Here is a 12,471-nt window from a genome sequence, read left to right as displayed (position 1 = left end):
TGTTACTAACTACTATTTTCTTTCACGCACACACACCCCTCAGGAAGCAGCCCATAACAGCTGTCTAACTCCCAGGTTTACTCCCTATTTACTGCTCTAACAGGGTGAAAGAAACTGTACATCTGTTTTCGCCGGTGCTGGGAATCGAACCCCAGTCCACAGGGTTACGTATTCAATGTGCTGTCCACTCTGCCACCAGCGCCCCCCCTTCCAGAGAAGTTTTAGTTTAGTGTTGATGACGGGACGTTATTGATCCTATAACACTGTGTCGAAGGGTTATCTTGAGGTTATCTTGAGATGATTTTAGGGCTTTAGTGTCCCCGCGGCCCGGTCCTCGACCAGGCCTTCACCCCCAGGAAGCAGCCTGTGACAGCTGACTAACACCCTGGTACCTATTTTACTGCTAGGTAACAGGGGCATAGGGTGAAAGAAACTTTGCCCATTGTTTCTCGCCGGCGCCTGGGATTGAACCCAGGACCACAGGATCACAAGTCCAGTGTGCTGTCCGCTTGGCCGACCGGGGAGCCGGTCGGCCGAGGGTAATAATTATGGAGCTTGTTTTGCTTCATGTGAGACTTAAAATGAATTACGTTAAATTAATATGGCGTCTGCCGGTCTCCTCCTCCACTGACGCATCCGGTCTTCTCCAGATACGCATTATCAAGAAGTGGAAAGAGGGGCCCACGTAAACTCTTTTTTTAGTACTGATAATTAAGTTGGCTCAAGGGAAATGTTTTTATGATGGTTACAATCCAGAGACTGATGTATTAAGATGAATTCCCATTATTATAGCTGGTGAATTTAATGGCGACATATGGCAATGATATTCCTGTTTTCTTCCTTGGAAATTTCCAATGGAACCCCATTTTCTTAGAGTTTAATTTGTTAGTACAAAACAGCAGCATAATTATCTGCCTATTGTATTAAATGTTAGTATATGGTATCGGTTTTTCTGACAAAGCTAACATTGGCTCATCTTAGAGCCGCTCTATAATTCTGGCCTCAAACTGCAGGATGGACACATTAATGACTCAACTTGCTCGTTGGAGAGCGGCAGGCCCCGGGGAGGATATGATAGAGGTTTTTACTGGTATTAGTGGCAGGAACAAGGAAGGAACAAACAGGGTTCTGAAACAGACGCAAAAGGTCAGAATCCGCAAAAATAGGTACAAGCTACACACAGAAATCACAATAGCGTGATGCATCAAATGAAAAAATCATTTGTGGGATTAAGGAAGCAACAGCCTGGTTGATCAGTCCGGCAACCAGGAGGCCTGGTCGACGACCGGGCCGCGGGGACGCTAAGCCCCGGAAGTACCTCAAGGTAACCTCAAGGTAGCATCTGGGAGCCTCTCGGATGTAGGTTTGAACCATCGTCACGGCCCGTGTGAATTTGTTCAGTTACAAGCTACATCAATACTGTTTAGGGCGTATATAGGATTGTACTGGACGTGGGATATTGTTGTGGGCATGGGGGGGGGGGGGGTAGAAATAGCCTAAGCTAATCTATCCCTTTGAGATGTATTTTTTCTTTCTCAATAAATATACTTGAACTTGAACTTGATGCGGGTGAGTGCAGTTTTAGGGGGGCATCAGTCCAAAAATATGCAATAATTGAAAACTAGTTCGATTTCAATCAAACTTTTTTTGACGAGTTGTATATGAAAAGGGTTTCATCTGATCAAAGTCTCAGCATCGTAGTATAAATAGGAAGGGAGAAAAAAATATTGAATTATGTCAAAAATTTTACAAAATGGTCAAAAACTAACATCAAACAAGTGTCAACTGAAATCATGTATATGACTCTCAGCTATCTCAATAGCATATACTAAAAATATTTAATAACTAGCTGTACCTGCCATGCGTTGCTGTGGCTCAATCCGTATAAATGGAAAAGAAAGAAAAGAGAAAGTGCACGTTTCTAATATGTTTAATTTCACAATGCTTGTGGATATACAATATGTTTTGTTGTTCCATTTTCTGTTGAGATATAGAGATTGTCTGGTGTGCCGACTCTAGAACACACAACATATAATTGTCCCTATGAGAAGCATTCCGTGTCAAGATATAAACTGCACAATTCTAAAGATTGGCCCTGAGCTTTGTTGATGGTGGTTGCAAACGCCAATCGAATTGGAAATTACAATATCTTAAATTGAAATGCCATATCGTGTTGGAATCATAGGCATGCGAGGAATGAGGACATCTTCACCTTTGAAAGGTCCTGTCAAGATTGGTACTTCTACTACGTTGCTGATTAGTTTTTTTACTGATAGGCGCGTGGTGTTGCAAAGCTTTAGCTGATTGATATTTCGCAACATGATAACTGGCACGTAGATTTTCAATTGCTGTACGTGTGATGGTATCCCTGGCAGATCGAGTGAATTCAAAAATTCTGTTGGATAACTAACAGCTTCATCTGCTTCCTCAACATTGTTGATTGTAATGTTTGAATGAAATCTTCAGCCAGTATCGAAATGCTGCCAGAATCAATTTAATTTGGAAGGATTTACAGTTCCTCCTCGCACATCTAAGAAGATTTCTCCAAACCCGTTATTAACAGTTTGAATTATTTGATTGTAAATGCCTTTTCGCTCAAGCGTTAGCTTAGGAATATTTGATTGCACATACGACAACAGATCACTCGTGTTGTAATTTTGTTCACGATGCAATTCGTCATCGAACAAAGCAGCAGCAGATCGATTCCGTGATGTAATTTCCAATTGATTTAGAACTTTGTTCGCGATTTCTAAGCACAAATCTTCAATCATTATCAACACTTCGTTGTAGATTTGTGCTGTGAAATCCATGTTCATTTTTTAATTTTCTTTCATATCCGACGGATAATATCTTCAGCCATGTGCGATATATAGAAGGCTTCATAGAAGGTTGTAACAGAACCCATGAGCACCACACCAGAAATAAATACAGTTTTGATATTCCAAGAGTACGACTTAATCAAACTAGAAATGCTCTACAAATCAAGGGACCCAGAATGTGGAATGACCTTCCCAACCATGTTAAAGACTGTACCTCTCTCAACCAGTTTAAGATAAAAACGAAGCTATACCTAATAAATTCCCTGTAACCTACCTTACCCCTCTATTGTCAACCCATGTCTGGTTTTTTTTAAACGACGCTGTTTGTCGACCTAATTGTATTTGTGCTGCTTTTTCAGCCATGTTCCCCCCTTTTTATCTCTTTTTTTTTTATTTGTTCTCAACTCCTTTCATTCTTTATGCTCATTTAGTATTAAGCTTTAGTCATTTAAGTTTTTCATGCCCGAAACACTTTGCGTAATAGTGGTTTTAGGCATTGTATGTACTAGCCCTATCTATAAATCAATCATTATTTGTAAAATCTCTTGTATGTATGTACCTTACCTAAATAAACATTTATTTATTTATTATTTATTTATATTTCTCCCATAACTCTGTTGGTGATGAAGGAGAGCAGGCAGTCAGTATGATTGCAAACAATGCAAGAATTTGATTTGGATGTGACATGTTGGACGCATCATTAATAATGCATGCATCTCAGTGTCAGTCGATCTCCAATAAATTCTGAGCATGACATGCACTATGGAAAGTGTCATGTGTCTCCCAGCCGTTGACAAATCTCAATGGCTGGAAAGACGATGGACCGAGCACACTTACCAACAGCATGCGACGAAAGAAGCATTCATTCATCTTGATTGGGATGCACGGTGTACAGTCTGCATATCATAGTTTATTTGAATATTCCAGGTTGTCCATCGACTTGATCTCCTCGTTTGCATCCTTCAAATGATTTTGTACTGGCATTCCATGTGTAACACTTAGGCACTTCCGAATACAGCAGTGTTTTCGCAAAGCCGTCATTTTGACATAACGTGAAGAAAGCAGTTAACGTTGTAGCTGGTGGATTCATAGCTGTTGTACATTTGCAGCTGTGAAATAAACGTGTTGTCTATTTTCTTATTTTCAAAACAAAAGCAAAAAATACTAATGAAATATTTCAATTCAAACGCAGATCAATCGACACAGCTCAATTTCACCACCAATTGCACTGAAAAATAAGAACAGTTATAAAACGAAATGAAAAACAATGAAAAAAGAAACAAATAAGCAATACCCACCAAATGAACAATATGGTAAACAACACAGCTCAATTCCAATACAACGTCACACAAAATAATTAAATCAAAATGACATAAATCAAAATCTATGAAAATTCAATTTATCAATGCAATCGGAAACATTGAAATAGAATCGTAACATAATTTGTATGTCGTGTGTTGCTCTTACGTGTAACAGATGGCGCTGTTAAAAAAACGCATTATTTTACCTGTCACAGGTGTGGCATCTACAAAGTAGGTATAAAAAAACAGGCACGTATTCGAATGGAACGTTCTCTCAAAATTTCAAAGAAATTGGTGAAGAACTTTCGGAGATTACAGCGTGTGTTGCTCTTATGTCCTACAGATGGCGCTGTTTTTCAAAAAAGCATGTTTTTTTCCTTTCACAGGTGAAGCATGTATATCATAGGTATGTAAAAACACTCACCTATTCAAATGCAGTGTTGTGTCAAAATTTCAAAGCAATTGGTAAAGAGGTTTCGAAGATTTCCTTCACATGAAAAACACTGCTTTTCAAAAAAAGCATGTTTTTCTCCTGTCACAAATGTGACATCTATATAGTATGTATATAAAAACCCGCTCGGATGCAAAGGGAATGTTGTGTGAAAATTTCAAGGCAAATCTTTGAAGATCTTTCGATTATTAGCGATTTTGAACAAACGAACATTTGCATTTTTATTTATATAGACTAGCTGTACCCGGCCACGCATTGCTGTGGCTCAGCAACGCATGTGTGTTGCTGAGAAACAGCAACCTTCCCCCTGTCTCCCAGTCCTCTCCACCATTCCCATCCTTCCCTGTCCCTTCGTCCTTCTAATCATTCCTCACTTCCCCGTCCCTTCGTCCTCCTAACCATCCCCCCCCCGCCCTCCCCACCATTTCCTCTCTCCCCCATCCCTATGACCTCCCTGCCATCCACCACTCCACTGTCCCCTCGTCCTAACCATTCCCCACTCCACAGTTCCCTTGTCCTCTCCACCATCTCCCACTCTCCCTTCTTCCCTACCATTCCCCCTCTCCCCGGTCCCTTCGTCCTCCTCATCATTCCCCACTTCCCTGTCCCCTTATCCTCCCTCACCAATCTCCATTCCCCTGTCCCCTCGTCCCCAGCATCACCACTTCCTCGTCCGTTGCATTCATAAATGATCTGATGTTCTCATCAGAAAATTGGGAACATCAAATGATCTGATGTTCCCATCACTGAAATATTAGAAAAACAAATAAAAACTAAATGAAAAACAATGAAAAATAAAAATATAAACTATACTCTCGAAATGAAAGGTATGGTAAACAACAAAGCTCAATTCCAATTCAGTGTCGCTCAAAATAAATAAATCAAAATGATAATAATTCGAAACCTATGAAAATTCAATTTATCAATGAAATCGGAAACATTGAAATGGAAATGAAACATATTTAGTATAGCTTTAGTTGCTCCTACGTGTAACAGATGACGCTGTTTTTGCAAAAATCATGTTTTACCTGACAGGTGTGTGGCATCTATACTTATATTCACGGAATGAATGGTATGGTAAACAACATAGCTAGGTTCCAATGTAATGTCACACAAAAAAAATTAAATCTAACTAAAAATAAATCGAAATGTATGAAAATTTTATTTATCAATGCAATCGAATACATTGAAATGGAATCGTAACATATTTAGTATAGCGTGCGTGGCTCTTATGTGCAACAGATGGTGCTATTTCTTAAAAAAGAAAAATGTTTTTAACTCTCAGGTGTGGTATTTATACTTATACTTATGAAATGAACGGTATGGTAAAGAACACAGCTCAATTCCAACACAATGTCACACTAAATAATTCAATACAAATTAAAATAAATCGAAATCTATGAAAATTCAATTTGTTAATGCAATCTGAAACATTGAAATGGAATTCGTAACACTTTTAGCATTGTGAGTGTGTTGCTATTACGTGTAACAGATGGTGAAGTTTTTGAAAAAAAACGTGCTTTTATCTGTCACAGGTGTGGCATCTATATAGTAGGTATATAAAAACATGCGCATATTCAAAAGGAACGTTGTGTCAGAATTTCAAAGCAATCGGTGGAGAACTTTCGGAGATTACAGTGTGTGTTGCTCTTATTTCCAACAGATGGCGCTGTTTTTCAAAAAAGCATATTTTTTCCTGTCACAGGTGAGGCATGTATATAGTAGATATATAAAAAGACGCACCTATTCAAATGAAACGTTGTGTCAAAATATCAAAGTAATCGGTAAGAGGTTTCGAAGATTTTCCTCACATGAAAAACACAGTTTTCAAAAAAAGCATGTTTTTTTCCGTCACAGACGTGATATCAATATGGTATGTACATAAAAACCCGCTCGATGAGAATGGAACATTGTGTGAAAATTTCAAAACAATCGGTGAAGAACTTTCGGAGATTAGCGATTTTGAACAAACAAACACTTCTATTTTTATTTATATAGACTAGCTGTACCCGGCCACAGCAACCTTACCAGTCCTCCCCACCATTCCCCCCCTCACCCGTCTCCTCGGCCTCCCAACCATTCCCCACTTCACTGTCCCCTCGTCCTCCCCACCATTCCCATCTCCCCACCATCTGCACCATCATCTTCACCACCATCTTCAGCACCACCTTCACCAGTATCTTCACCACCAACTTTCGCCACTACCTTCACAGCCCTACTTCCACTATTCCTAAATTTTAAAACCATTTCCCTACCCTCCTATCTTTGATGGCTCTTAATTCTTCTGGACAGAGCTCTCCTCCTCGCACTATATTACTGCTCCACAACTATATATATATCTATATAAATAAAAATGGAAATGTTCGTTTGTTCAAAATCGCTAATTGCCGAAAGTTCTTTCACCGAACTTCTTTGAAATTTTCACACAACGTTCCATTCGCATCCGAGCACGTTTTTATATACATGATATATAAATGTCACGTCTGTGATGGGAAAAAATATTATTTTTTTTGGAAAAACTGTGTTTTTCATGCAAGGGGAAATCTTTGAAACCTCTTTACTGACTGCTTTGAAATTTTGACACAGCATTGCTCTCGAAAAGGCGAATGTTTTTATATACCTACTATATACATGCCTCACATTTGACAGGAAAAAACATTTTTTTTTTTTAACAGCGCCATCTTTTGAATGTAAGAACAATGCACGCTGTAATCTCTGAAAGTTCTTCACCGATTGCTTTGAAATTTTGACACAACGATCCATTCGAATACATGTGTGTTTTTATACACCTACTATATAGATGCCACACCTGTGACAGTTAAAAACATGTTTTTTTTAAACAGTGCCATTTGTTGTATGTAGGAGCAACATTCGCAATACTAAATATGTTACAATTACATTTCAATGTTTCCGATTGCATTGATAAATTTTATTTTTATAGATTTTGATTTATTTTATTTTTTTATTGAATTATTTTGTGTGACATTGTGTTGGAATTCAGCTGTGTTGTTTACCATACCGTTCATTTTGTAAATATAAGTATAGATGCCACACCTGTAACAGGTAAAACTATGCTTTTCTTGAAAAGCAGCACCATCAGTTGCATGTAAGAGCAACACACATGCTATACTAAATATGTTTCAATTCCATTTCAATGTTTCTGATTGCACTGATAAATGAAATTTTCATAGGTTTTGATTTATTTTCATCTTGATTTAATAATTTTTTTTGAATTATGTTATAATTGAGCTGTGTTGTTTACCATACTGTTCATTTCGTGAGTATAGTTTATTTTAGGTTGCTAGCCACTCCACCATCCTCTCTTCCTTTCCACCATGGCCCACACCCCAGTCCTTTTGTCCTCACCATTCTTCTTTCCCCCCATCACCTCGTTCCCACCATCCCAAACTCCCCTGTCCCCTCATCCTTCCCGACCATTACCCCCTCCCTTGTCCCCTCGTCCTCCCCACCATCTCTCACTTCTGTCCCCTCATCATCCCCACCATTCCGCACTCCCTCGTCCGATGCCTTCCCACATGGTCTGATGTTCCCATCAGAGAATTGGGAACATCAAGTAATTTGATGATCCCATCACTGAAATATAAGAAAAAGTTAAAAAATGAAATGAGAATATGAAAAAATATAAAAATAAACTATACTCACAAAATGAACTGTATGGTAAACAACACAGCTCAATTCCAATGCAATTCACACAAAATAATTAAATCAAGTTGAAAATAAATCAAAGTGAATGAAAATTCAATTTATCAATGCAATCAGAAACATTGAAATGGAATTAAACATATTTAGTATAGTATGTGTGTTGCTCATACATGCAACAGATGGCGCTGTTTTTCAAGAAATGCATAGTTTTACCTGTCACAGGTGTGGTATCAATACATATATTTACGAAATGAACGATATCGTAAACCGTCAGGTCAATTCCAAAACAATATCACACAAAATAATTCAATGAAAAATATAATAAATCAAAATCTATGAAAATAATATTTATCAATTCAATTGGAAACAATGAAGTAGAATTCGTGACATATTCAAAATAGCATGCATTTTGCTATTGTGTGCAACAGATGGCGCTGTTTTTCAAAAATGCATGTTTTTACCGATCACAGGGGTGGCATCTATATAGTAGGTATATAAAACCACGCTTCTATTCAAACGCAACGTTGTGTCAAAATTTCAAAGCTAATGGTGAAGAACTTTCAAAGATTACAGTGTGTGTTACTCTTACATCCAATAGATGGCGCTCTTTTTAAAAAAAAACATGTTTTTTCCTGTCATGGGTGAGGCATGTATATAGTAGATATATAAAAAGACGTGCTTATTCGAATGCAACATTGTGTCAAAATTTCAAAGCAATCGGTAAAGAGGTTTCGAGAATTTTCCTCAAATGAAAATCACAGTTTTTCAGAAAAAGCATGTTTTTTTTACCGTCACAGAAGTGACATCTATATAGTATGTATATAAAAACCTGGCTGGATGCAAATGGAACATTGTGTTAAAATGTCAAAGCAATCAGTGAAGAACTTTCGGAGATTAGCGATTTTGAACAAACGAACATTTCCATTTTTATTTATATACATTGAATTATTTTGTGTGACATTGTGTTGGAATTCAGCTGTGTTGTTTACCATACCTTTCATTTTGTAAGTATAAGTATAGTTGCCACACCTGTGACAGGTAAAACTATGCTTTTCTTGAAAAGCAGCACCATCTGTTGCATGTAAGAGCAACACACATGCTATACTAAATATGTTTCAATTCCATTTCAATGTTTCTGATTGCACTGATAAATTATATTTTCATAGGTTTTGATTTATTTTCATTTTGATTTAATTATTTTGTTTGAATTGTGTTGGAATTGAGCTGTGTTGCTTACATACCGTTCATTTCGTGAGTATAGTATATTTTAGGTTGCTAGCCACTCCACCATCCCCTCTTCCTTCCCACCATGCCACACACCCCAGTCCCTTTGTCCTCCTCACCATCCTCCTTTCCCCCCATCCCCTCATTCCTACCATCCCAAACTCCCCTGTCCCCTCATCCTTCCCTACAATTACCCCCTCCCTTGTCCCCTCGTCCTCCCCACCATCTCTCACTTCTGTCCCCTCATCATCCCCACTCCCTCGTTCAATGCTTTCCCAAATGGTCTGATGTTCCCATCAGAGAATTGGGAACATCAAATGATCTGATGTTCCCATCACTGAAATATAACAAACAGTTAATAAATGAAATGAAAATATGACAAATATAAAAATAAACTATACCCACGAAATGAACTGTATGGTAAACAACACAGCTCAATTCCAATGCAATTCACACAAAATAATTAAATCAAGTTGAAAATAAATCAAAGTGAATGAAAATTCAATTTATCAATGCAATCAGAAACATTGAAATGGAATTAAAGATATTTAGTATAGTATGTGTGTTGCTCATACATGCAACAGATGGCGCTGTTTTTCACGAAATGCATAGTTTTACCTGTCACAGGTGTGGTATCAATACATATATTTACGAAATGAACGGTATAGTAAACAACACAGCTCAATTCCAAAACATTATCACACAAAATAATTCAATAAAAAATAATAAATCGAAATCTATGAAAATAAAATTTATCAATGCAATTGGAAACATTGAAGTGGAGTTCGTGACATTCAGTATACCGTGCATGTTGCTATTATGTGCAACAGATGGTGCTGTTTTTCAAAAACGCATGTTTTTACCGGTCACAGGGATGGCATCTATATAGTAGGTATATATAACCACGCTCCTATTCAAACGCAACGTTGTGTCAAAATTTCAAAGCAAATGGTGAAGAACTTTCAAAGATTACAGTGTGTGTTGCTCTTACATCCAACAGATGGCGCTGTTTTTCAAAAAAGCATGTTTTTTCCTGTCACAGGTGAGGCATGTATATAGTAGATATATAAAAAGACGAGCTTATTGTAATGCAACATTGTGTCAAAATTTCAAAGCAATCGGTAAAGAGGTTTCGAAGATTTTCCTCAAATGAAAAACACATGTAAAGCACAGTTTTTCAGAAAAAGCATGTTTCTTTTTTACCGTCATAGATGTGACATGTATATAGTATGTATATAAAAACCTGGCCGGATGCGAATGGAATGTTGTGTGAAAATTTCAAAGTAATCTGTGAAGAACTTTCGGAGATTAGCGATTTTGAACAAACGAACATTTCCATTTTTATATACAGTATATAGATTACTTTTATCCCCCAAAAATTAGTTAAAAAAATCATTTTTTTCTTATTTGTTTATCGGACGATTTGTATGAAACTTATACACCTGACTGTATGTAAGCCTATCTGTAAGGGTGCCAAGGGTGCCAAGGGTGCCAGGAAATTGGTTGATGTCAGTCTCAGCCACAGATGTCAGCATCTTAGACTTTATTTTTTACTTATTTTTTCAAGTAACAAAAACAAGTAACAAGTAAGTTCCTATAACTCTTTCATTTTTTATTCAATTTACATGAAACTTACACCTTATATGTAGAGTTTAGGTCTGTACAAATTTGTAAAAAGCATGTTTTCCTAAATTCATTTATTGATTTTATAATAGTAATAAACCATGATATATTTGCATAATTTTTTTTATGGAACTTTGACTATTTGTATTAGTAAAACTAAACATATTTTAAAAAATCCGCTATACTGATCCTTTTATTATATGCTAATGTAATAGAAAAGTGTCATAAAAATGATTTCATTAGAAACTTGTGGCTGTAGTTTCGATTTGAAAATATGTAACATTCGTTGAAGAAAACAAAAATCTCCCTCTCTATATAGGCTGCAATACTGAAACTTGGAACAATTGCAGCTCTTATCATAAACAACTAGTCAAAAAAATTGGTTGACATTGAACAACTTATAAGAAACGCAGTTATGCCCACTTAACAGGAATACAGAACAAATTGAAACAGTAGAGGAGTGAGAGGGTGAGGTGAGCCTTGTGCGTACCCTCAGGCTGCGGGGCTCCCATAATTCTTATCTTATTCTCCGTCATTCTCTCTCGCTCAGGAAGGAAACACTTTACCTCACTTAAGCTCTTACTGTAAAAAGGAAAATTTCCTGGTGCGGAAGATTTGCTTTGTCAATATGTGCAGTGTTTTACCATGCTAGTTTATCATCAGTTGCAAAACGGTAACAAAACCTGGACAGTATATATAATGGGAAAATATGTAGAGAAGTATAGTGATGACTTTATTTTGTAATGTATTAATACATCGTTGTCGCGGGTTTTCAGTATGATGCATTTCACTGTGAAGTTTTGGACTTACATTATGTTAAACATAATTGTAACAGGAACAATTTTCGTGTGTGGTTAAAATTTCAACAATAGTAATAATTTCCATGTGTCGAAATTTAAAATTACTTACTTTTTATTTACTTTCAGAGAGTGACTGGACCAAATCTGGACTCGATAATGATTCAGATAAATGGAATTTGGAACAGAGTATCAAAATGGGAGGAAGGGCCTTCAATTTTCTTGTTGAAGCTTCTGTAAGTAGGATTTGTTATTGTAACGCATTCAGGTCATTTTTAAGGTAAAAATAATTAATTTATATAAAGTAAGGCAATATTTACTCAGTTGATGTGAGAAGTAATGGGACACTCAACATAGTTGGTGGAGGACTAACAACAAATATTGACAGACATGCAGCCCAGGGGAATGGAATGGATTGATAGTGACAATTATTGGCTTCTGGTACAAGTGGTACAGTTTACTAAGTGTTCATGAACAGCTGACGCCCATAGATATGCCATTAAATACGCCTAACCCACTTGCGCTATTTTCCAATAAGAATGACAATTTAGTGGTATTGGAAGGCAGTTACTATAGTGTTGGGGCGGGCAGTT

The 12,471-nt window shown here is 37.1% G+C and overlaps 1 protein-coding gene across 1 annotated transcript in view; it reads left to right on the top strand.

The window, feature by feature from the left end:
• LOC123754182 (uncharacterized) overlaps positions 1-12,135 on the top strand; it is a 175,217-nt gene extending 163,082 nt beyond the window's left edge. Inside the window, exon 5 of the mRNA XM_069309912.1 lies at positions 12,008-12,135. Coding sequence (XP_069166013.1) covers positions 12,008-12,118 — 111 coding nt within the window. The 3' untranslated portion in view covers positions 12,119-12,135. The remainder of the gene's footprint in view (positions 1-12,007) is intronic.
• Positions 12,136-12,471: the final 336 nt, after the last annotated feature.

Source organism: Procambarus clarkii, chromosome 6 (genome assembly GCF_040958095.1).
Source record: "Procambarus clarkii isolate CNS0578487 chromosome 6, FALCON_Pclarkii_2.0, whole genome shotgun sequence".
Classification (NCBI taxonomy): Eukaryota; Metazoa; Arthropoda; class Malacostraca; order Decapoda; family Cambaridae; genus Procambarus; species Procambarus clarkii.
Note: the sequence above shows the minus strand (reverse complement) of the source record. Positions and strands in the feature narration are given on the sequence as shown.